We start from the raw sequence: 23,781 nt of genomic DNA, 5'->3' as shown, positions 1-23,781 counted from the left end.
GAGTGAATGAATAGAGGAGACTAACCCCTCCCTATTTACCTCGTTGATTGGATTGGGAGACGGGCTGATGAGTGTGTGTATGTGTGTATAGGAGGGGGCTGTGGGTGACCCTCGAGCACAATGGGACGGCCCTGGAGCCCATTCAGCAGCTGTGGGTTTCCCAAAATCACACAATGATGCTGGTCGTGCCACTTGCAAGTCCCCTAAGTGGCACAACTGTCAATGTTCACAAGTTTAAATGGGAGCAGGGGAGCCTAGCCAGCAGCCCCTCCTAGGCCCGAGGCTGACCACTAAACACACCCGCTAACTTCTACTCCTTGGTATACGCAGCCACAGGTGGGGCAATGGGGGCAAGCAAAGCCCTGCAAAGGGCTGTTGGGTGGTCTCCTGTGAAGGACTGGATGGTGGGGGCTCTCTGTACTTGCCAAAAAAAGACCGTAAGGTTAAATCACAAAAAAAAAAAAAGAAAAAAGAAAGAAAGCACCAGCCATCCTAAACACATAGGCATGTAACTTTACATGATAATGAATTGTTAAGTGCGGTTCAAGGTGCACATCAATACATTTTCCAGTCATCTGGAGCAGCTTTTGATAACCATGGCAGTAACCATGGACTACCTCAACATTTGTAATTTGATTAAATTTTTATAATATTATAATAATTCTATACGTCCAGTCCCTCAGTTTTGTTGTGTCAAATTTTACAAAAATTTTTTTTATTTTACAACAGCAGTTTGTGCAATTTTTGAGAATCTGTTATGAAAAGGTAGGTAGTTAGGTAACTTTGAAAAAGACTTCTAAGAAATGTATTGTATTAAAAGATAAGAAATAAAAGCAGATTGTATATGTACACGTGATAAGCTCACTTTAGTTTCTTCTACTCGTATGGAGTCCAGTAGGTAGTGTAGAAGCTCCTGGCTGTCTTGTTGCTGGTAGCCCTTGAAACGTGGGGCTCTGGAAATAAAACGTAAACACAAGATGAAAGTTTTGAATACTCAAAAGACAGATGAGTGTGAAAAGAGAAGAAAAAGAATCTGACTGTGTAAGGTTTAAAAATTATTTAGAACACCCTTAAATCTTCAGCTGAGTAACAGAGTACAACATTCTACTTCTTCAGTATTTTACTGCATTACATCAACACTGTATAACAAAAAATAACTTTGATTGTCTATGATCACAGACACACAAAAAGTTGCTCATCCATTCACAACATCAGGTACAACACATCAGTTCATAATTAAAATCAAGCATTTCCTCATTCAAACAAACAACCTCACTTTTTTATGTGTACGCACATATTTTCAATATGTTAACAATGTACACCTTGATAAACATCCATAAAGGGATCAAATATGTTATGATGATACAATAATGTTCCTTCTTTACAGCACTAACTTCAGATTACTTTTTGACAGATATATTGATCATTTACCCCTGCTGTTAGTGATAATACTACTAATTTTAAGGAATAATAAGTAATTTAAAAAAAAAATACAATCCAAAAAAAAAAAAAAAAACATGGGTCTATTACATGCTAGAATTGCCTGAACAGAAATAAAGATTATGTATTCAAACCACAGATCTGCTGTCCTGCCTTTAAGTTTATTTATTTCCTTGACTTTCTCTGACAATTTCTTTTGGCAAAGCAGGGTGGAACATCCATCCTGGGCATTTATGACAGAGCAGTTAGAGGAGAAGTTCTCCTTGGGTCCGTGTCCTGGCCATCTATGGTTAAACAGATGTAAAGACAGATGCGAGGGGCAGATGGGGAGAAAAGGCTAGAGCCAACACAACCTGTTGGATTGAGCCCACCACAAAACCACAGGACAGGTTGGTCTGACAGACAGGACACACAGCGTGAGGCCAGATCTCTAACGAACGCTGAGGATGTTAAATGATAGAGGGTTTAGTAGAAGTGTGAAGAGACCCTTTTTCTAACACTAAACACTTCTCATAAGAGGTTCCTTAGCAAATGATGGTCCAATATTAAGATTTTATGTTACTTTACAAAAATAAATAAAATTTAAAAAACAAAACGAAAACAACTTTCTTTGGGTACTTTTTTGTGTGTGTATTTGTCCTTTCGGCTTATCCCATGTCTTCAGGGTCACCACAGCGGATCTGCCTTTTTTAATGGAACTCCAGCCAACAATTATTATTAATAATGCTTAATAATGCTGTAATAACATTGCTGAACAAACTGAAAAAACAAACAAACAAAACAAACTACAAACCCACAGTGTTCTCTATCCAATTAATGCAATTCACAATTCATTAAAAATTATTAATCTCTATAAAAACCATTGCCATGTGGCCCAAGAGTGGATTTCCAAGGTTGGGGGAGGGATGGCCAGCCACCTGCCTCAGTACAGGTCATAACCAAGAGGTCTGGAAGACTCCAAACTCAACCTATCAAAATTACAATATTTTGCTCTTTTTGTGCAGTCACATGGAGAGGGGGCTGGATATAGAGATGGGGATAGGGATTGGGGGGGTACATATGTCATTTATTCAGCAGCTTTAAAAAAAATGAACAGCGTGTGAAAGAATGTCTCCCTGTTGTTTCGCTAAGTAGTATGTCAATCTCCCAAGAGACACAAACACACACAGCAAAATATGAAGCAACACAGAATGAGACAGATCAGAGACAGAAAAAGAGCGAGAAACAGATGCAGAATGATACAGAAAAAAATGAAAAGCTTGGTTGGGATCACCGGGAATGGGGAGGTCTGGAAGCTTATCCCAGTGGAGAGAAGCAGAAGGGCCCTGTAGCACTGCTCTCAATCTGGCCAATGCAAACAGCTGCGATGCTAACACAATTAATAGCCGGATGAGTTAGTACCAGACACAAGGCCACACAAGCTCCCCCCAAACACACACACACACACACACACACACACACACACACACACACACACACACCAAATACTCACAGTTCAGAAAATAAATCATCCGGCATTTACTCACATATAGACATAAAAACAGAAAAGTAACAACCAACAACATGCAGACAAAATATCTAAGTCCTTTGCAGTATCTGATTTAGTCCAAATGCTCATATGAAAAAAAGACGTGTATTCAAAGTAAGTCACATTTGTTTAGTTTAAATCAATATAAGAAGAATATTAGTCTAAAATAACACAAAACAGTTTTTTTTTGCTAAATTTTCATAATGTACTTGCTGATTAGACTAAAATATAATTTATATTTACCAAAACTAAAAACAGCCAACGGTAATTATAACTTGGACGTGATGAGTGATTGGACTAAGCTGGACTGTATCTCAGAAGATAAAAATCATACAGCTTTGACATATGAAGATTGTAATTTCAAGTCTTCAGTTTGAGTTAGCTTGCATCAATTGTATCACCTGTGATTGACAAAAAAACAAAACAAAAAAAATGGTTTGTGGTGTGAGAACACAAACCTTCTCCATGTAAACTGTAAAAGCTTAAAACAAATTAGAAAGGACTTTAAAAAAGTGACTCTCTTTTAGAGGAGTCAAGCTCTTTTTAGCATTTGTATTGTCCTTTACTGCAAATTATACATTTTCAGTTTTCAAAGTGAAAACAACAATCTACCACCTTTGCTTCTACACAACCCTCCACATGTGAGGTTTTTTATAACTGAAAGAAATGACTTACATTGACTTTACCAAGTTAACTTCTAGACAATACTAACAGTGTCACAAGCAATGAACCATGTAATACCAGCCTTAAAACAGGCTTAATCACCAGCTTCTTACATTCAAAGGTGGAACTAAGTGAATAGACTCAAACTGTAAAGTTAGAATGCAAAGACTGCAGCTCTCAGCTCAGCATATGTGCACAAGCAAATATTTGTGACATTTTTTAACCAACTATGTAATATTGTGTATTTGCTTCTTTTCTTCAACCTGAAAGAGGTCTTCTTCCTGAGCAGACCAGCATCCCATCCCTGCCTCTTTGTGTGTGTTCATGTAGGTGTGTGCCTGTGTTCTGGATGCCAGAGCACAAGATGGAATTCATTGTTGTTCTCTGCTATTTCTATCAGGGATGTAAGGCTTCTGATAAAGGCTTTTGAACAATATTTGAAAGATCTGGGTATGTGGACATTTATACACAGCACTTGGATAGAAGGGAAAAAAAAAAAAAAAGTATCCAGTGGCCGTCCTGAAAATTCAATCAGCCCTTGAGAGAAGCAGGTGTAGATGAATGCCATTGTGTGGCCTTTTTGTCCAACTTATGTATCAGATATGTACAGGGTACATCAAAATAGACTAACAACAACAACAACTTGTAACTTGCATACATAATACATTTTAATGCTTCAGGTGAACAAAAGCAATATACAGGGATACATGACTCTGTCTCTAACATACCTTAGACTCCAGGTCCCCAGACCCGAATAGAAAATATTTTAGCTTTAATTAAATGTCACCTTCCTAGACTAGCTTTGTGGTTAAACAAGGTCTGGGTACAAGCTGGGACCCTCCCTGGCACCAGATACAGTGTGTGGTGCTGACCATCCTACCCACATAGCTTGGCAGTTGTCCAAGCACAGACCAGACCACTTCTGCTGGCAGAATGAGGGAAAAGAGGCAGGCTGTAGAATATTCAGTTGGTTGAGGTCAAATGCATGTGCACATGTGCATACAAAAACACAAAACTGGACTCAGTGTGCCCTGCACATAAACACTTAAACTGGCCCTGACCTAATCCAAAAAAGCTAAATTAACCTGCTTGTGAACACAAAAATACAGCACTGGGTAAAGGAGCAGAAGAGAATGGGAAACTGCTGTCAGTCCCTACAGGTCAAGGGCAGACTCAACCCTCTTGGAGTGACAAGAAGTTGTAGTGACAAGTGAGGATCCATCATAAAAGTCACTACAATGGAAGAAAATGTCCCCGTAAACAAGAACCCTTCTTGACCTTGTCCTTTCAGTTTAAAGCTTTAGACCTGACTGAATGCAGAGGAGCCGATGTATGGAGTCCAATAGAGAAGCATGAAAGAGCTCAGGCTAGGTGAGAATGTGCCTGCAATCATGTATACTTTGTGCATGTTAGAAGGTATGGCATTTTCTGCATGTGAGGAAAGCTGTGAATGTGCAATAAATATGCAGTTCCTCCTTGTAAATGTGGTTGGCACCATGATCTCTTTTTACCACAACCTGGAATCAGAGGCTATTTTCAACCATTTACAATTGCAAGGAAAAATTCTACCGCTTTTAAATATTAGCAAAATATGTTAAGAGAATTTCATCAACCGATACTGAATTAGATGCTTGAAGCTCCAGTAAAGATTTTGAGATTAAAGTGAAAATAGTGAGTACAAGCACTGATCACTTACACTTGCTCTGACTGTCCAAATTGCAGCCAAGTCCATTCCCGCTTGTTTTACTTACTTGTTTTACTTCTGTGGCAAAATAAACTGACTTGACAATTTAAAATAATTTAAATGGGCTACCAAGAGAAATGGGATAAACTGTCCAAATCCACTTGTACCAGCTGTTATTGTGCTTCTGAGAAATACAAAATTAAGTGACTAAATGCTATTGATTAATGACAGATTTTTGATTTGTAATAAATTTGCAAAAATGTTTTCACTTATTCATTAAGGTTAAGTGTTGATGGGCAGAAATGAAGACTTAAGTGTGAAAAGGGAAGGTGTCTGAATACTTATTGGAATCACTGGGACTGTGCCATTAGGTACTGGGTGCTACTGGTGAGACTTAAAGGAACATTTTTCTGTTCTAATCGTCAGTGGAATAGATTAGCCCTACTTAAAATCACACACAGTGAGTGCATAAAGGTGTGTGCTTGCTATCTGAATGCACAATTGCCTGTATGTCTGTTTCCACTGAGATAGTGCCAGGTGAGGTGGCAGCATGCGCATGCACACACACACACACACACACACACACACATACACACACAGTACCGTCAAAGCCACACCAGAGACGTATCCAATCATCCAACATCAAATGCCCTGGTCACCCACCTGCACTGCTAAAGCCTCGAATCCAACTCACACAGGGTAAACCCAACCAGCACTGTACAATGCTCAAACAAGGACCCGGCTAATTAAACACTCACACATGTCATAAAAGTGAACAGCTTCTCAGTTGAAAACTGTTGGGCTGCATTCCTGTGTGTCACACATGACCTGTTAGACCTTGGTGGGACAGCGGTTTGGCAAGAAGCAGAAAAAACTACAAATTACCAGCTGCTGCAAAGCATTTACCGAGGTGCAGTGCTTTTAGTGAATTTTATGTTTTATGTATGTATGCTAAGCTGAGAGTGCATGAAATGGATTCAGCTGGGGCCAAGTGCTACCTGGGTCTGGGTTAGAGCAGATGATTGTGGAGGGTTTTGTTGTTTTAATGATGGGGGATTCCAAAACTAACATTTATGGCACAGTCTTGATAACTTCACTGGCCCCAAAACATTTTCAATGCATACGTGTTTTCCGACAACAGGATCAAGAGCATTTAGTGTGAATAGTTGCATCTTACTTCTGGCAGAGCTGGTTGAAGAGGATCTTAGGATTGACTGGGCCTTTTCCTGTCTCTTTCATGCTCTGGAGGAAGACAAACATGGCTGCTGTCAGGGGCTCAGGACTGGACATCGTTATGGTCAGTGGACTCTGAAAGACATTGAGACAAAATTAACATATATTACATTCATTTTGAAAAAGGATCTGAATAATACGGCGAACAAAGCAATACTTTAGTTGTTTTACAGGTGAGTGAAACAGTATGCATCGTTTTTGTTGAAAAGGAAAAAAAAGATTAAAACAAACTTGAGCCTGCATAAAGTGGAAGGAAAACTGACAGCCCAATTCATCAAAGCCCCCTACCATCAGTCAAAAAGCTAAAAATGAAGAGGCAGTGGACCCTTCTTTATATATGTTTTATAATAATAAAACAGTCTTCTTGGATGTTTATACAAGGGTTTGAATTTTACTTCCTAAAATATGTTTTCAATCTAGTGTACAACAGATAATAAAACTACAAAAGAATGTACTTTATTGCAACAACTTTAAAGGTAACTTATTCCTTTTTTCATTTCTGGTCTGTGTCAGGTATAGTTAATTTGATTAATGCAGCAAATATGATGGATAGCGCGAAATAGAATGATAATTTCATAGCAGTGTAATTAGGATTTATCCTATCTGTTTGGTTTTAGTGAAGATTGACCGTTGAGAAGAGGAGAATAAACCATAGCAGACTGTACCAGATTGATCTCTGCAGGGGGACAGATCTTCAGTTTGTATCCTTTCTCCTTTACTTCCTGGATGAGGTCGATGAGCATGTGTGTCTGGGACAGGTTCTTTGAGGATAGAAAAAACTTCAGTTAACATTAATTAATAACACTTCATTAACCACTAACCATGTAATGACTTGAAATGGGTTAAAGTAATGTTCATGTGTGACATGAAATCAACAAATATTAAACAAACAAGAAACAAAATTACTGGTGTATGAAAATGGCCGTATGCAATGATTTTAGCAATCATCAAACCGGACGATTCAACAATAATTTCTTGTTGTTGGAACCACTCCCCAAAAAAATGTACAAGAAAAAAGGTGTAAAATGTAAAACAGTATCCACACTTTGCTTGTGGCAATTCAATGTGGACAATTAAAATACCCTCATGAAATATTATCTCCATTTTAGTAGGATTTTGTAAACTTGGTGGTGTGTGGTGAGTTCATTACTTTGAAAGGGGCTTTCAAATCTATGATCTTTGAGTTTGAAATATAGAGAAGATAGGGGCGATAGCCTGAAGCAGTCATTGTCCCTCCATGTTAGAGAAGAATCTTTTTCTTCTCTTTCAAAAGATATTTGTTTTGTCACATCCTGGCAATGAAGACAGTTGCTATGGAAAACACACAAAAGAGCTGGCATTGTGAACACAGACACAACTCATCCGCTGACAATTATGTGTTTTCACCAGAAAGATTGCAATTTTCGACGAGACAATACAAACAGACAGGGAGAGGGAGGGGAAAAAGCATATAAAGCACGCTCACTCGAATTTCAATCATTGAAGAAGGCCCAGAGGGTGATTAACAAAATGGCGGAAAAAACAGCTTCATTGTTGGAGAGGCATGTCAGTTTGCAGTCACCATGACACGACCAGAGAAGGACTGGGGAGGATCTATAGCTGTGTTGCATGGTGAACGTGCTTTGTACCAACTGAGTGTCACTTGTGTTTGGGTGGGTCCAAGCCAGCACTGCATTTACGCTGTATTGAATACACTTCAAAATGACCTTAAGGTCTAGCCTGTTTACAAACACACAGTTAGTGTAAGACTGCAATGCGGTTTCTATAGGTCACAGCCCTAAGGAGGGTATCTGCATTGTAAACGTATACCTATTTATATTGTTGTGTCAGAATAATCTCTGTGACTCAGTTGGATAAGATGGGAGATAAAGCAGTGAGTGGCAGTCAGGTTATCTGCAGTGTTTTAAAATAAATGTTATCTTGCCTCATATTCATAATTGAAATCACATCTAATTCTCTGGTATTTCGTGAGGCATTTATTCATACTGGTGTAATATTACAACAATAATTCATAATGCATTTTTTAAAAAATTATGGGCTTTTATCCCTTTTGCTATTTACAAAAGTTGAAGAGTTTAGAGTGTTTACTTTACAATTATACATATATACAAATAATGCTGACGTTTCAACCAACTTATAACTATACCAACCTGCATAACAGCATTGAAGAAGCAGGTGTTACCAAGGTTATTGATGCCTTTGACAGGAACCAAGGTACTGTTTATTACTGGACCCTTGCCTCTTGTCGAGTCAGTGTAATCTGATGGTTCCTCTCGCAGCTTAATAATCTTAGGGGATGCTAGTGAAACACAAAAAACATGTTAGTAATGCAAAAAACAGAATAAAAAAAAAAAACAATAAACGTGTTTATGTTGTAATAAGTAGTACAATTCACATGGAGATACACAGATTTAGGTGTGTGGGCAGCTTTTGTGTCCTATTTGGTGTCCAAACTTGAAACTGCAGCTGAGATGGTTACTGTGTTGGCAACTTATTGAGATTGAAGTTAAAAGTTGGCCTTGCAGATGGAATAACTTTGGCTATTGTGATTGCAGTTAAAAATAAATAAATAAATAAATAATAATATAATAAAAAGGCCTTCGCCTTGAAGCGGGACTGAGGCTGGGAGCAGGGTGCTAGGATGGCAGCTGGAAGGAAAGCTGGGTCATTTGGGAAAGCAGATGACAGCTGTAGAAGTTTCCACTGGTTAGCAGAGGGAGGGGTGTTGCTGCGACTGGAGCAATGTCTCTCTAGAGCCAGCTGTTACGCATAATCGATAGTGATGACCAAACAACAAACCAAAAAAGAAAGAAAGAAACAAACGCAGAAAGTCAGAACCAAACTGGGTTATATAGATAGAGTAGGTACTGTAGCATGCAACTAAATTCAAACTAGTGAAAAATAGTGTAAATTGAGATCAGAGATGTGGAGCCATAATTGAAACTGTTAAAAACAAACAGAGTTGGTTGAAATAGTTTTCATTTTGTCATTTTAAAATGTCAAAAAGAGGATAACAGGAAGGTTGCCTAGACTCCCAGACTAAAAGTAAAAAGCCCAAGGTTCACATTCCAGTGACCAAGGCACACCTACTAATATCCTTGGCCTCTGAAGATGAAAAGTTCCCTGGATAGCAGTCAGCAGTGAAAGCTTTCTCAGTAAATGTGTTGTGTACAAGGAGAGGTTCTGTGCATTGAATATTTGCTAATGCAAAGCCATTTGTGTGTTGTGGAAAGACGAGTGAGTGTGAAGGTGCAGATAACTATAATTGTTTACAGGGCATTTTCTTAGTTTGAGCTTAAGCAAGTTTATGCCAGTGACCTCACTGCCAGCCTGCTTTTTTGACGGGCTTATGTGGGTGAAGTGTTCATTGACCAAGCTCTCTTTGAGTTTACAAGCTAAATGCTTGTTAATTTTTTTTACAGTCTGTGGGCTTTAATCTACTGCCATCACTCCCTGTAATAATTTGTCCCACTTATTGCACTGAAATGTTTTCAGCACAATAAAGGTACTTTTAGTTTTATTTATTGTAGAGGAGAAACCCCAATTAATTTTAAGAGAATTTTTAGGCCTTTAACCATCATTTATCAGAAAAGTCCAGCAGTACTTTTTTTGGTAATTTTCTCTAATACGCAAGAGTCTTTTAATGTGAGGTAAAAAGAGATAAGTGAAGGTCACAGCTGTTACATTGTGATTTTTAGAACAGGCGTCTGTTTCAGTGAATAAAAAGCAAAGCAAATAAATAGGAAAAGTATCCAGTGTCGCCCGTTCATTGGATTAATGTCTCTCTAAACTCAATAAAAGTCAATGCTTTGTTTCTAATACACTTACAGTTGGGTGGGTTGCATCAGTCTTCTTAGTTGATTAAAAATTAATTGGTTTATCACATCATATCTCTTTCAGGTATACAGCATTAATATATTTTATTGGCAACACCAACTGTGTCACATTAAATATGAACTAAAAAAATAATGTTTCTACACTGACTAGAAATGAAGTGAGCATTTTGGACATTTCACGTAGGGATTCAGGAAGCAGGGATGAGGTTCAGCTTGTCGGGATGAAATGCTATTGGGGCGCTCCACCCAGTGCTGCTAAATGCATCTGGCCCTATGTGCTGGCAACATCTGGAGGTTTATTTCCATCTTGATAAGGATGCCATAAGGGTGCTCCCATATGCCAATACACACAATGCTTGGAAAACAAGTAGAAATAAGGGGGTGGGGGGATATTGAAGCCTAAATCAGGAATATAAAAAAAAGCTATATTTTTGGACTACGCAAAAGTAAAGAACTGAATAATAAAATAATAATAATAATAAATAATTTAGCGAAAGAAAGTGTGTGGGTGATTATGTGCCTGTTCTGGTGTTTTTGTGTGGACAAACAAATGTAAAAGTCTTAATGCAACTTGAGTGTAAGAGCTGTGACTGGCACTTGAATTAAGATGGAGCAGGGGAATGAGGAAACAAGCTGGCTGGAATGTGGATGTCAGTGGACACACACTGCATCTGCGACTGTCACCCAAGGTAAACAATGTTCAGGGGGCCATCTGGTTGAGACTGGCGAGAGGGGGGCAGGAGTGGGCAGTTGAAGGGGGGCAGTGGGTGGAGGGAAGGGTTGCAACGAGTACAAGCATATGGAAAAGCAGATTTTTCTTCTCCCTGCAGCAGTCAGCGAAGGCAAATGTCAGCATGCGCGGTGTCCACGCTTGACTGTGCTGCACTCGGCACCACCACCTGGCCCTTCTTGCTCAGCCACCGAGTATGGGCAGCAGTGACACTGTGGAGCCTTTCCCCAGGGTGGAGGAAATCGCTGCAGTGCTCAGGCTCGTTCACATGCACGCATGTAAACCAACACCTCCTACACTCCGCGCTCTCTTTCACACAAGACAACACATTAAGAAAGATGAGACTGAAATCTTTCAAAAAGTGGACTGTATTGTCATGCATGTGTCTGCACTGTTTTGATGTTATGTTGAGCGGAGGCAAGGCCAACTCAAGGCTGCACATAGGGAAATTAGGAAAGTTCGCAAAACAATGCCATGAACAAAACCTGTTGTTCTACACCAATATTTGCTGTCTTAAACAGAAAGTGCACCACATCCTACACAATATTTTAAAATTATTGTAAAAAAATAAAAATAAAAAATACTGATATGATAAAAAAAAAAAAAGGTAAGTAAACTATATTTTCTAAGAGTGTTTTTCAAGCCCTCCTAATGAGGTTTACAGTTGGGCTGAGAGACTTTAAAATCTTATGGCCAGTGGGCTTCATGCCCCCATGTTCATTTACAGTGCAGCAGAGTGGAGGGCCAAGGCCAGCTTTCTTCATGCAGAGCAGGCAGTCAAGAGGAAGGCCAGGCGACACCAAATGTCTTATTAATTTGCTAATTTGTTGTGTCCGCAGGGCATGAAAAGCCTGTTTTCTTGCCATCTGAGGCCAAGAGAACCCAGTGGTATGTTGCTTACACACACACTAACACAGCTTTTTCTACTTACTATATGGCCTAATTTCATGTGCGGTGGTGGGAATAAAGACAGAGTCGCCCTTGATTACTTCACTGAAAGCACCACCATGGGGACAAGCATCTTACTGGCTACAGACTACTGACTTGATTAAGCTAAAACAACAGGAAAGCACTATGCCTACCATGATTTCAAGAGCAAACTGGCCACACAAGTTTACATCCTCCATGTAGGAGGAATGAAAATATCCCTCAGACAGACATATGATAACCTTCACAATATGACATTAATCCATTTAGCACACAGGGCTGTAAAGATACAAATTTCACTTTTTTTCAGATGAGAAATAATTATTCCAGCATTAATTTACTTTGATGCACAAGCTACCAAGCACTGCTTAGGATATTTAGGGAATTAAACTGACAAGCAATAAAACTCTTTAATCTAACTTTGCATATACAATTACAGCTGTGTTTCTGAAATTAGTGAAGTCCCGATATCACTTTTTCCAGACTGGACAGTAAAATGTTTATAACTTAATTGCAGTTAAACAAATTCCGCAAGAAATTCTTGCATGTTTTTCTGCTAAAACAAATATTATGGCGACTGGTGTTGAATAAACTCCAACTGAAAAAAGACAAAGAACTGACTTAGTGAGAGATCCTGGATAAAGAAGTGCAGACAACATGGACTGTAGAGTCTACACAGGAATATGAAGGCAAAATAAATGTATAAAACAAAGTGAACTTCAGGTAACGGTCATGTTGCTGAATAAAACCCTCTTTGTTGCCAATGTCAGGCTCAAATATTAAATGTTATTGAAATATTCTTGAAAAACATGAGTATGACTGTTGGGAACTACATAGATCTTAAAAGACTTTAGCTTTTTAACTTGCAATTGGGATTTTTCCACCTCTGTCTACCTGTGGAGGCTAATATGGTATTGGGTGCACCGTCTGAGAAGTTGTGGCTTCCTCATTCATTTTAAATAGGGTGGGCAAATGTTTAGAACCAACTCTTCTTATAATGCACTCCAGAGGAAAAGAACAATTAAAAAAAGTTTTAGAAGCAGCTAAAAAAAAAAAAAAAAACAATAGATGCAGAGAACTCTTTTTCATAGTTTTCATAGGAATCATAGCTTGTTAAAAAAAAAAATCTGATTAGAAAATACCTCTTGAAAATACACTGTTTAAAACAAATGCTATAAATTTTTTATACACGATGTATAAATGTTCTGTAGACACTGGCAATTAAATTTAACACACATCTCTATAATAAGGCTGAACAATTTGTACAATCATGCCGCAAAAGAAAAATGCACAGTGTACATATAATAATAAAACAATAACAGTAAAATATCAACTGGCAAAAATAGGTACTTATAAACAAGAAAGAAGACAGATTCCTATGAGAAACAAGCTCTGACATCTTTTCAGAACCAACATTTTAATTTGCTCCACAAAGACATCCCAGCTGTGTTACAAGCCAGAGTCTACCTCCCTGAGGTCAATTTGCTTTTTACTGGGACTCTGGTACTTGAGCTGAAGGCCTTGATGGTGAGAGAGCGCGGTTAATCGACTTTCTTTCTTCACTGAGCTGTTGTTGTACAAAATTATTATAGATTCTAAAAAAAAAAAAAAAAAAAAATCCTTGCTGGGGCTCTTTTGTGCTTGGGGTCTATAGGAAAAACAGAGTACAACAACAGCTTCTTCTGAAAACCTGGCCTTCACACTGAAATGCAATTTCACAAGCTCCTCAACAGACAACAACTGCCTATTTTGCTGCAACAATGGCTGCTTTACTTCTATACCCATTTGTCTGACCGGTGTGGAACAACTAGGTGTCAGGAAAGGTAGCAGGTAATTTAAAAAAGGCAAAGGGGAAAACTGTGGGTAACAAGTGTCCAGCTCCACACATTGTTTACCACCATAAGTGAACCCCTGTCTGTCACTGGGTCCGCTAAATGGCTGCTCCACAAACAGGTAAACAGCATAAAACACAGACAGACTGCTCATTCACAGCCCCATTTGCGTAACACTATGCACTCTGCATGTTGTTATAAAGAAAACATTGAATTTTAAGAAATACTAACGGTGGAATTAGAGTCTAAAATAAAAAAACCTGTCTAATTTTACGCATGTCTTACACTGTTCCTGTCTTATAGTGTTTGGGTTCTGTTTGTCCCCAAAACTCAGTATGACTGATTGTAGCTGATAACACAAACGATATCAGCCACCTCAAAACACATTTTACTCAGAGAATGTGCAAATTCCTCAGGTATGTCATGTACTTGGCAAACAAAGTTTATTCAGAATCAGTTTTATGAATCCAAGAAGAGTTTGTGCTTCTTGCTGCAAAGAATACATAGTAAATCATTATTAAAGCTAAAAATTCATTTGTAAAAGCCAGCAAAAATATATAAAACAGATTGAAAGAACACAGGGTGTTTGCTTGAGTTGAACATTAATTTTAACATTCTGTGTATGTGTAACTGTGAGTCCACTGAGAGTTTGTGTGCGCCAGCTGTTGGGATCCAGTTGCTTTGACTTGTTGAGGACCCTGGATCCCACTAGTGCAGCACACAGGCCCAGAGGTGGTGAGACATACAGCAGCTTGATGAGGAAGCAAGGGACAGAAACAGATAGCGACTGAAAAACAAAGAGTGAGAGAGTAGAGGCTTAACCGTACGCAGCTGCTCTTGTTCTTCAGGGAACCCAGCCGAGAAGCATTGCTCAAGCGCCTAATTCCTCTAATATGTGCATTCATGCATTCTGTAGAATGGGGGTGAAGATGGGGGATTGCTGTGGCATCAATCACACAATTCTGCAGTCGTGGCTGGGAGACTGAGGGTGGACCAGCCTGACTGGACCAGGACGGCTGGCCTCTGGCCACTTGCAACAGGGCACCGGGCAGGGGGGATAAGCTGAGACAGCCAATGACGCCACAAGCAATGATTCTCACCACCCTGATCCTCCCAGCATGCCAGCGGAACATAGGAGTGGTATAAACCGTCAGCAAAAGATGATATAGGTTGATGGGCCACAACATTAACATTGATAGTCTGGAGAAGAAGGGTCAGAATGGCTACTCTGAGCAGTCTGCAGCTTCACACCCCCCCGCATAACAAAACGTGATACACTATGCATAGCAGATAGCAGTACACAAACTCAATACTCAAGTAAAAGTGCAAGTACTAGCTTAAAAGAATTTCCCAGTACGACTTTAATATTTTTTTACTAATTATAGTGATTATGGCAAAACATGAACAGTAATTAATGCAAAAATACAATTCAAGGATCATTCTTGATAAAAGGTGGAGCTGGTTTTAACCACTTTTTTAACAGGGGGGTTAACCAAGCATTTCATAGTTTAAAATTTTTTTTAAAAAACATATAGATTTTTATCTTAAAAACACCAGGCGATAATAACGCTGTGGCTGATCAGTGTATGAGTGTGTAATTATAGAAAAGTGTGCATGTAATATGTGGTTGACTGACTCGGCAAGGAGGGTTCAGGTGGCCTGATTGATGTGACAGGAAAAAACTAAAAGCACCCAGTCAGGCTGTAAAAACATATCAGTGACAGCAAACTACTGCATAAATTCAAATACAATTTTTAATTATTTAACTTGTAAGCAAAAAAAATAAGTAAATATAAAAATTGTTAAATTGACACTTTCATCATGAGGGCCAAATCAATGTGCAGAACACGTTCTCCTGTGGGGGCCCCTGAGGGGACAGACCGAGAGCCGTTGATCTTAGTGACTCTTTCATTGCTATTCAATGTCTTACAGCTTCCTGTCAGCTGTAGCTTAGTTGGTAGAGCAGTTGTCCAAGAACTACAGGGTCAGTGGTTTGACTACACTGAACCTCCAAGTTGTCCCTAGTTTCTGCTGCTTAGTTGTAAATCGCTTTGGACTAAAGCATCTGCTAAATGACAAATTGTAATCTTAAATGACTAGTTGTTGACTAGTTTACATTATGACCTTTGGAATTCGTGGATAAATGCTCTCAAAGCCCTAGCCCTTTTTCCCCAGGTAAATCAAACAAAATAGTTACGTTCAATAGAAATCCTGCCTTACAGACTCACCAATCGCTCTGCAGCGTTACTTATTAATACACATGTAGCCTGAGTACACACTATGAAAGGTAAACCCAGGGATTCAAATGACCACTGCCAGCAGGGGGAGCAGGTGAACTGTAGTGAACTTGTATTGGGGTGGGGTGCGTTTTTTCTTGGTCACAAGACAGACTCTACAAAATTTTATGACAAAGAAATGTAGAATGTATGTAGAAAGGATATCTCATTATTACAGGCTGACTGTGTTAATGGCCCAAGAGTTTCTTCTTTAACTGAAGACATAGTCAACTTCTGTCTTGTCTAAGCTGCAGTGAGGACTTGCATGTCAAATAAAATCTTATTTTAACATCAGTAGGTGGCTACACCTGTGGGATATTGCCAAAAACCTTACCTGATGTTGCCTTGACAGAGTGCTTTTGCAGAAAGTCCACAGTCTGAGCCAAAGCCTTCTTGTTGCAGTGAGTGGAGAGTTCCTCATTACATTCAAAACACCTGTTACAATGACAAATGGTCATAGACATGGGAAAGCTTTCAGTTATGGTGGAATCTAACAATCCTCAAGAAATTATTGTTGGGTGAAGAGGAAAAACATTCATAAACACAATCCAAAATTATAACGGAGAGAAAAAGCTTTTAATAGCACATTTTGGTAAAAAGCTGATATTTATGCACCTGAAAATAATACGCACTTGCACAGTGGAACTGCCCTGATAAGCATTATGAGCCTAGATCAAAATGATACCCATCTTTATTTAACGCGTTTCAAAACATATGCACCTATTGATTTCTACATTAATGCTCAGATTTGCTGTAACTTGCTTATCTTCTAGTTGATACACAGTAGCAGTGTGTGGGGTCTTTGGTTTTTGTTTCAGTTTGTAGGTTCCTCACCAGGCCTTCCATGTGCTCAGGCTGATGGTAATACAGTGAGACTCTGGATGGAAAGCTTGGTGGTGCCTGACAGCATGCTGAATCCCAGACTGGTTGCAGCCCTGTAAAATAATGAATTATAAACTTCTTGTTAAGTAGCACAAAACATATGCAACCCCACAGTGAACAGAAATTCAGATGTGGTATAGGTTGGCTACATAGGTTAAAAAACTAATTTTATCTTGATCATTTGTAAATCATTTGACAATACAGAATTCATATGTGTAGATATTTTTCCTCTCTTGAATTGCTTTAGAGTGGTATTGTTTTCATTTAAAACATTGAATACAATAGTATCTAAACTATTATATAAATTGTCTTTGCTTTGCAACACAAACAACCAATACAATCACAACAACAGGTTAAAGTTGTATTAAATCAATTAAATTATAAAAAGCATGATGCTATTGTCGTCTCAAAGTACAAATACATTGTTCAGCTTTGCATTGTGTTTTTAATGTTTAAATATATATATCTTACTTGGAAACCACACTTTAAGCACACCAGGATGTCATATGATGATGCTGGTTCTCCATCTATCATTGTCCTCTCCTTTAGGCAATCAGAACACACCCACCACACGCTGGAGAGTAAAGATTTCTTTACAGAACTCAAGTCCACTGCCTTGCTAACATGCTGGCAAGTCAGTCCTAATAGAAAAAAATAAAAAATATAGTGAAATGACAGATTTACAGTACCTTACCTTGATTTAGGAAGGAGGGGTTCTGAGTGTAGACAATGTGCACAGCACTTGCAAAAACTATACAATGTTGAGCCACTGTATAAAAGGACACATAACCTTTTTTCTCCCTCACCGTCTGACATTAAATCAGACTAATCCTTTCCTGTTTTAGGTCACTTAAGATTACCAAATTATTTCTATTTGCTAAATCCCATAATAATGAAATAGATAAAAAAAAAAATGTATTACCTTCTTCAAAGTCAGAAGTTTACATACACTAAGATCACTATGCCACTAATTTGGAAAAGCCCACTTGATGATATCATGGCTTTGGAAGCATCTGATAGAATAATTGACAACATTTGAGTTTATTGGAGGCACACTTGTGGATTTATTCTAAGTCACACCTCAAAACACACCAATTCCTTCTGTGACATCATGGAAAAATCAAATGAAATCAGCCAAGATATCAGGAAGAGAACTATGGACTTCCGTCCATAGTCTGGTTTAACCTTGGGTATAATTTCCAGACGCCTGAAGGTGACACTTTCATCTGTTCAAACCATTATATGCAAGTATAAACACCATGGGAATGTCCAGCCATAATGATCCCAAGAGTCAAAATAATTTTTTGTAATTTTATAGAGACAGTGCAGAGTGGTAGATAGATGGTGATCAATGTGGGCAATGTTGCTCCAAAAAGTGCCATTATAGAAAGATACTTTCGTTTTTTTTTTAGATCCCAATCACTGTAAACAGAGCTACCATGCCTCAAAAAAATAAAAATGTCTTAGTATCAATAGTCTGGTGTCCTGTGCTACTAAGTGACCTACCACTGACTTCATCCGATGACTCCTCATCTCGAGGTTTTCTTGGTTTATTAGTCCGCTTAGTCATGTCGGCGGCTTTAAGAGAGAATGGGTCCTTTAGCCGCATTTGGAGCTCTGAAAAGGCAGATAAAGAACACAAGAAACTGATTTCTTTAAGGAAATGTCTGAACATAACAAAGCTTGCACTCAACTTTTAGATTCAGTGATTGGTATTATTGTATTATTATCTATAGAAAACAAAAAACAGCCAGATAATGCTCACATACACTGATCAGGAAAAACATTATTTATACTTTGGGACTGTGGCTCTGCTATGAATTCTACTTTTACAAAGTTATAATTTCTCAGTGTTTTTTGTTGAAATAGTCGGAAAGGTGATAATTCTACTATGGCTTTATTATTAAAGTGAAAGTGGGTAGTGGAGTAGTACTGGAGTGCATTATAAAAAGAGGTGGTATTAATGTTTTGACCTCCCTATTTAAAATGATTGAGGTGATTAATGTATAATTTACATACAATACCACAACTGATCAAATATATCATTTTCTACTCCAAGCACTAGTCACAAGTTTTAATACACCAAACACCAAACTTGAACACACCCTTCTCTCCTTCAGGATGTTTTTAAATCTACCAACTTCCAGAGCAGCTGTTCTCAGCCAACAACTACATTCATTAGCTCTAGCTTCCATTAGAATTTCAATTATCGCAGCATACGATACTGCACAAACAAGTTGACAGTGTGGGTCATAAGAACTAGTTATAGTCAAATATTAGTCCTAAGTCATCAGCTATATTAAACCAAATTTGTCTAATCAAATTAACCTAAATTTGATTCAAATTGATTTCAAATAGTTGGTATCTTCCCTTTGGTGTTCAGTCAAGCCTGCTCACCTCTTGCTTGTTTTCAGGAGGCTTTACACTTTCAGTCTGACCTTTAGCAGGGGGGAAATTCAGGTTTAGGTGGACTGAGGCCAGTTACCCCTGTCAGTCTAGAACGCTCCACAGTACGGTTTAGGTTTAAGACCACTATCCTGCTGCATTGTCCTAAACCTTGAGACAATTAAAATATTCTTCACCCAACAGAGGTAGACAGAGCACCCTAGAGCATCCTTAAAGCGAGTAAAACGCCTCAATTAGACGCTTATCTTCAATGTAGGTGAGCATAAAAGGCCTTTTTGTAGTTAATAATACACAGATGAAGCCCCTTTCTGTTTTAGACTGACCAAACAGCAGTAAGTCAGGAACTCACCTCGTTATTTTAGCTCCTATGTTGTCTGTGTAAGCTGAAGCCAACAGGAAGAAAAACTGATAAATCAAAAATTCCTGGCTGGCAAACAAGCTAGCTGCATTAGCTTGTCAGGGTGCATAAAACATTAACGTGTGCGTTTTATCCAACATTACGCAGATATTTGAGGGCATGTCATAGCTAAACACATAACACTGACAACAACAGCAGGCAACGTATCTAAATAAACATTCGTTTGTACGTCTGAATATCTAAATTTTGTTAAGCTTTCGGTAATTTAGCATCAACTAGCACTAGTCACCGTGTGACGCAATACGGGAGCTCAGATGTCGAAATGCTGCATTCAGGTGCAATGGAAAATGTCACTATATTTTATTACGCAAATATTGACGCCTATTATATGCAGACACCAAGCCTAAGGAGTAATTAATAATTGTCTGGTTTTTACCATTAACAGAAAAACAATTCACAACACATTCAAGATCATGGCAGCTGATTTTATAAACACGTTTAACTTCGATTTGAGTTTGGCACTCTACTCTGTGCTTTGCCCAGAAAACCGGGAATAGGGTATTTTGTCCTTTAAGCGACCCGTTTTGCGCATGCGCAGAGTAACAGTGCGGACTTGAGCAGTGTGACTTTAATAACCTAGTTGTTTACAGGCAGCTCTACAGGTTTATTACGATTTTTTTTATTTTTTTAATAATCAAGCCTTTATATAGGGTGTATCTAATAACACATGGCTCTGAGAGGGTGGTGGAGATTGGCAGGGGTTGTCCCACGGCTGTTATGGAACAGTAGCGTCCCTCCTAGGTCTTCTGTTCCTGGAGGACGAAGCTCTGTGTCCGGCCTTGTTAATACTTATCCTGGTTGCAAATGTGAGTTTTTAGTTTAACGTTGTCACCCTTTCTTAGTGCAGATGCTGCCCATGTGAGCTTCTAGGTTAGGAGTAATTATCAAAAGTTGTAATGCAAACTCAGCAGTTTATTACGTACATCTAGCTAAAGTATTAAGTGTAACGTTCATATTGTCCTTCCTCTTTGAAGATGAAAATGTTAACTTTTTGTTGTGTTTTTTTTTTTAAATTAGATGTTATTTTGACTGTACAGTATTTTAACTTTCAAATACTCCATGAAAGAATTATTTATTGCAGAACTGGTGCAGTAGACTGCATTAGTTGTAGCTAGGTGTACCTCATAAACTGCAATCTGCGTGTACTATATATCACATGTTGTGTGTTTCACTCTCAGCCACAGAGTTGCTGCTCCGCAAGTTCAGTTCAGGGCCACCAAGCAGAGATGTGACTTATGATCAGCTGAAGCAGCTCCTGGCTGGTCGGAAAGCTGTAGTTATAGATGTCAGAGAGCCCTGGGAACTCAGAGAGTACGGCTTCATCCCCGGCTCATTAAACGTTCCTCGTGAGTGTTTTTCTACCTTCATTACATAGAACTAATTTCTTGCACCAATAAAGTAGCTATTGATGATTTGTGTTGTCTGTAGGTAATGAACCAATGCAGTCACACTTATGAATACATATATTGGATTCATCTCTAGAACTTGCAGCTGCTTGTAGTGAATGTGACCTTCATCCCCCAGCAAGTTAGTTATTTGCAAAGTCTCCTTAATATTAAATTGGGTGTAAAATGATCAAAGTGGATGACACAATGACACATACGAGGAATAACATGCTCTCTTCTGTGATGGACATCATTCCTCATATGATCCTGATAATATCTGTGCCTCTTTTTCTTGGCAGTGGGACAGGTGAATACTGCCCTCCAGCTATGTCCAGAAGAGTTCAATGAAAAGTATGGCAGTGAAATGCCCGAGCAGACAGACAACATTGTGTTTACCTGTCTGGCTGGTGTCAGGGCCAAGAAAGCACTCGACACAGCCGACTCACTGGGATACAAAAAGTGGGACATGTCAAATTATCGATTGTGACCTGACTATGAAGTTGATAAGTTATTTAATTGTTTCAATTATGTAATACAATTTTGGACTTGTTGTTTTGCCTTTTTTCAAATCTAAACAGAGATTAGACCTAAAGTATGTTTTTATGTCACATTATGCAATAATGCAGTGCACTTTAGAAAGGTCATTCCCCTCTTTTTTCTCCATTTCAGTGTTCAGCTTTACGCAGGTGGGTGGCAAGACTGGGTGAAGAATGAACAACATAAATGATCCAGGGATAAGAGAAGAGAGAGCAAAAACAGATCACTATTTAAAGTTCTTTCTTTAAATTAACAGACTGGAATGTGAAAGTGGATAACAAGTAGATTTGCGAAGGGTTTTTAAATTGAAACTCACTTCTGCTGCTGAAGTTTTTTCAAAATGGTTCCTTGTAAAATACTTTTTCAGCATAGATCTCTTTAAAAACCCTTTACAATATCTGCAAAAACATATACTGCAGCAAGTGTTAAAAGTGCTAAAAATGTTTGTTTCCAGATTAACTATGCAAATGACTACTAACCATAACTGTACATTTTTGTGAGTTTAGTCTTCTATTGCATAAACAAAATTCACAGTTTTCCGACTGACTTCTTGTAAATATCAAATGGTGTGTTGCTCAGTCAGTGGAGTTGTTGCCAAAATGATTTTAATAAATAAAAATACAGTTTTAATAACTGGTGAAATTTAGTTTACTGTTTTTTTTAAACAACATACAAGACATTCACTTAGATAGTTTACTCTAAATAAGTATGCACAGGCTTGCTGAAGTGACAGTCACTGAGGCTAAGATGATCTACGGTATTGGAGAGTAACATCTAATATCCCCGGTGCCTCAGTATGAATTTGCCACCAACCCTCCAGGGAATTTTAACAGGTTCCTTCGTCATCCACAATTTGTTTGTTTTCAGCTGAGATGAATACAGTGTGACAACCACTGCCATGGACATTGTTCGCTGTTAACGTCCGCTTTTAAAACTCGAGCTGAATATCCAAACAAAACTGACAAATAATATTGCGATAATAATTTTAGTCAAGGTTTATAAACAAACAACGTGCCTCACAAAGTTTAGTATCAGCTCAGTTGAGTCAATAAACAGGATACTGACCCCTAAATCACTCTCCTGACGGATGAGTAAAATATGTGGCCCACAAGTGTTAATACTATTTCTGTGTATATTAAACAGTATTTACAAGCAGGCGATAAAATCCCCCATGATTACTCAGATGTTAATGTTCAACTGTTAAAATAACCTGAGAGGTAGAACACATCTAAGTAGACTCTTATTTGTCCCTGTGCAGTAGAGAAAAAGATGCAATGGGTTACTCTTACAAGGCAGCATGTCCATACCCTTTGTATAGTGTTTGCAATTTTTAGAACAACCCACTTGTTTTTACTCATCATCACTTGATGCTTCATTAAATTTCGTATCAATAATGATAACGTGTGTTGCATATGTGATGTTTGTTTTTGATTGTCAAAAGCTGCAGAAAATCACTCATTGCTTCTGTTCTGGCTCTCGGACACATCAGGCGTAAAACTTTGTTAAAATTTCTTATTTGCCCTATAACCTTACAAAGACCGGGTCAGACTTCGCTGGGATCTAATTTACTTTCCTACAGGAAGCTTTGGCAGAAAAATATGTATTTGCTCCTATGTGGCTTATTTTTTTATTTTTTGTCATAATTTAATTGTCCTTTTTTTAATTTGTCACCATTCACCGTCAAAGGAAAGCTACTTCAATACATATATAAATATAGATTTTTTATTTATATAAAAATATATTTTAAAAATGGAAGACAACACAATGGAGGCAAATTAATGTGAACAGATAAAAGGAAATGTGGGAGATGGACCTTGTAAACATTGAAGTATGAAAATACCATAATGATGAGCATTGGTATTTTGTTACAAAAAAAGAGATTCTACATCTTCCTGAAAGTCTCACGCTTTTGCAACATCTGATATCAGTGAAATATACATTATCTCAGTTTAATAAGACAGATTCCCAAAGACTATAAAAAAATCTATGGCATTTAAGAAAGAC

At 38.3% G+C, this 23,781-nt stretch overlaps 2 protein-coding genes across 4 annotated transcripts in view; one reads left to right on the top strand and one right to left on the bottom strand.

Annotated features, from left to right (window-relative positions):
* Positions 1-20,142, bottom strand: part of usp45 (ubiquitin specific peptidase 45) — a 28,213-nt gene extending 8,071 nt beyond the window's left edge. Inside the window, exons 1-9 of one of the 3 annotated variants that reach the window (XM_067511204.1) lie at positions 19,787-20,142; positions 18,538-18,648; positions 17,503-17,672; positions 16,984-17,084; positions 16,484-16,584; positions 8,699-8,847; positions 7,214-7,309; positions 6,493-6,623; positions 866-953 (exon numbers count right to left, since the gene is read on the bottom strand). In XM_067511204.1, the coding sequence (XP_067367305.1) occupies positions 866-953; positions 6,493-6,623; positions 7,214-7,309; positions 8,699-8,847; positions 16,484-16,584; positions 16,984-17,084; positions 17,503-17,672; positions 18,538-18,640 (939 nt within the window). In that variant the 5' untranslated portion in view covers positions 18,641-18,648; positions 19,787-20,142. The remainder of the gene's footprint in view (positions 1-865; positions 954-6,492; positions 6,624-7,213; positions 7,310-8,698; positions 8,848-16,483; positions 16,585-16,983; positions 17,085-17,502; positions 17,673-18,537; positions 18,649-19,786) is intronic. The other 2 variants (XM_067511205.1, XM_067511203.1) reach the window with 2 other exon arrangements.
* Positions 20,143-20,381: 239 nt separating this feature from the next.
* On the top strand, positions 20,382-22,419 carry tstd3 (thiosulfate sulfurtransferase like domain containing 3). Its single transcript, XM_067511209.1, has 4 exons — positions 20,382-20,661; positions 21,034-21,201; positions 21,540-21,699; positions 21,910-22,419. Exons 1-4 carry the CDS (start codon positions 20,523-20,525, stop codon positions 21,965-21,967), a joined length of 525 nt encoding a protein of 174 aa, XP_067367310.1. The 5' UTR covers positions 20,382-20,522; the 3' UTR covers positions 21,968-22,419.
* The last annotated feature ends 1,362 nt before the right edge of the window (positions 22,420-23,781 follow it).

This window comes from Channa argus, chromosome 7, assembly GCF_033026475.1.
Source record: "Channa argus isolate prfri chromosome 7, Channa argus male v1.0, whole genome shotgun sequence".
Taxonomy (NCBI): Eukaryota; Metazoa; Chordata; class Actinopteri; order Anabantiformes; family Channidae; genus Channa; species Channa argus.
Note: the sequence above shows the minus strand (reverse complement) of the source record. Positions and strands in the feature narration are given on the sequence as shown.

Excerpts from the sequence above, each read along its gene's own strand:
- tstd3 (XM_067511209.1), top strand. The coding sequence starts at position 20,523 with ATGGCTCTGAGAGGGTGGTGGAGATTGGCAGGGGTTGTCCCACGGCTG. Across the intron at positions 20,662-21,033 it reads TACTTATCCTGGTTGCAAAT|CCACAGAGTTGCTGCTCCGC; the intron begins GTGAGTTTTTAG and ends TTTCACTCTCAG. Across the intron at positions 21,700-21,909 it reads GACTCACTGGGATACAAAAA|TGTTCAGCTTTACGCAGGTG; the intron begins GTGGGACATGTC and ends TCTCCATTTCAG.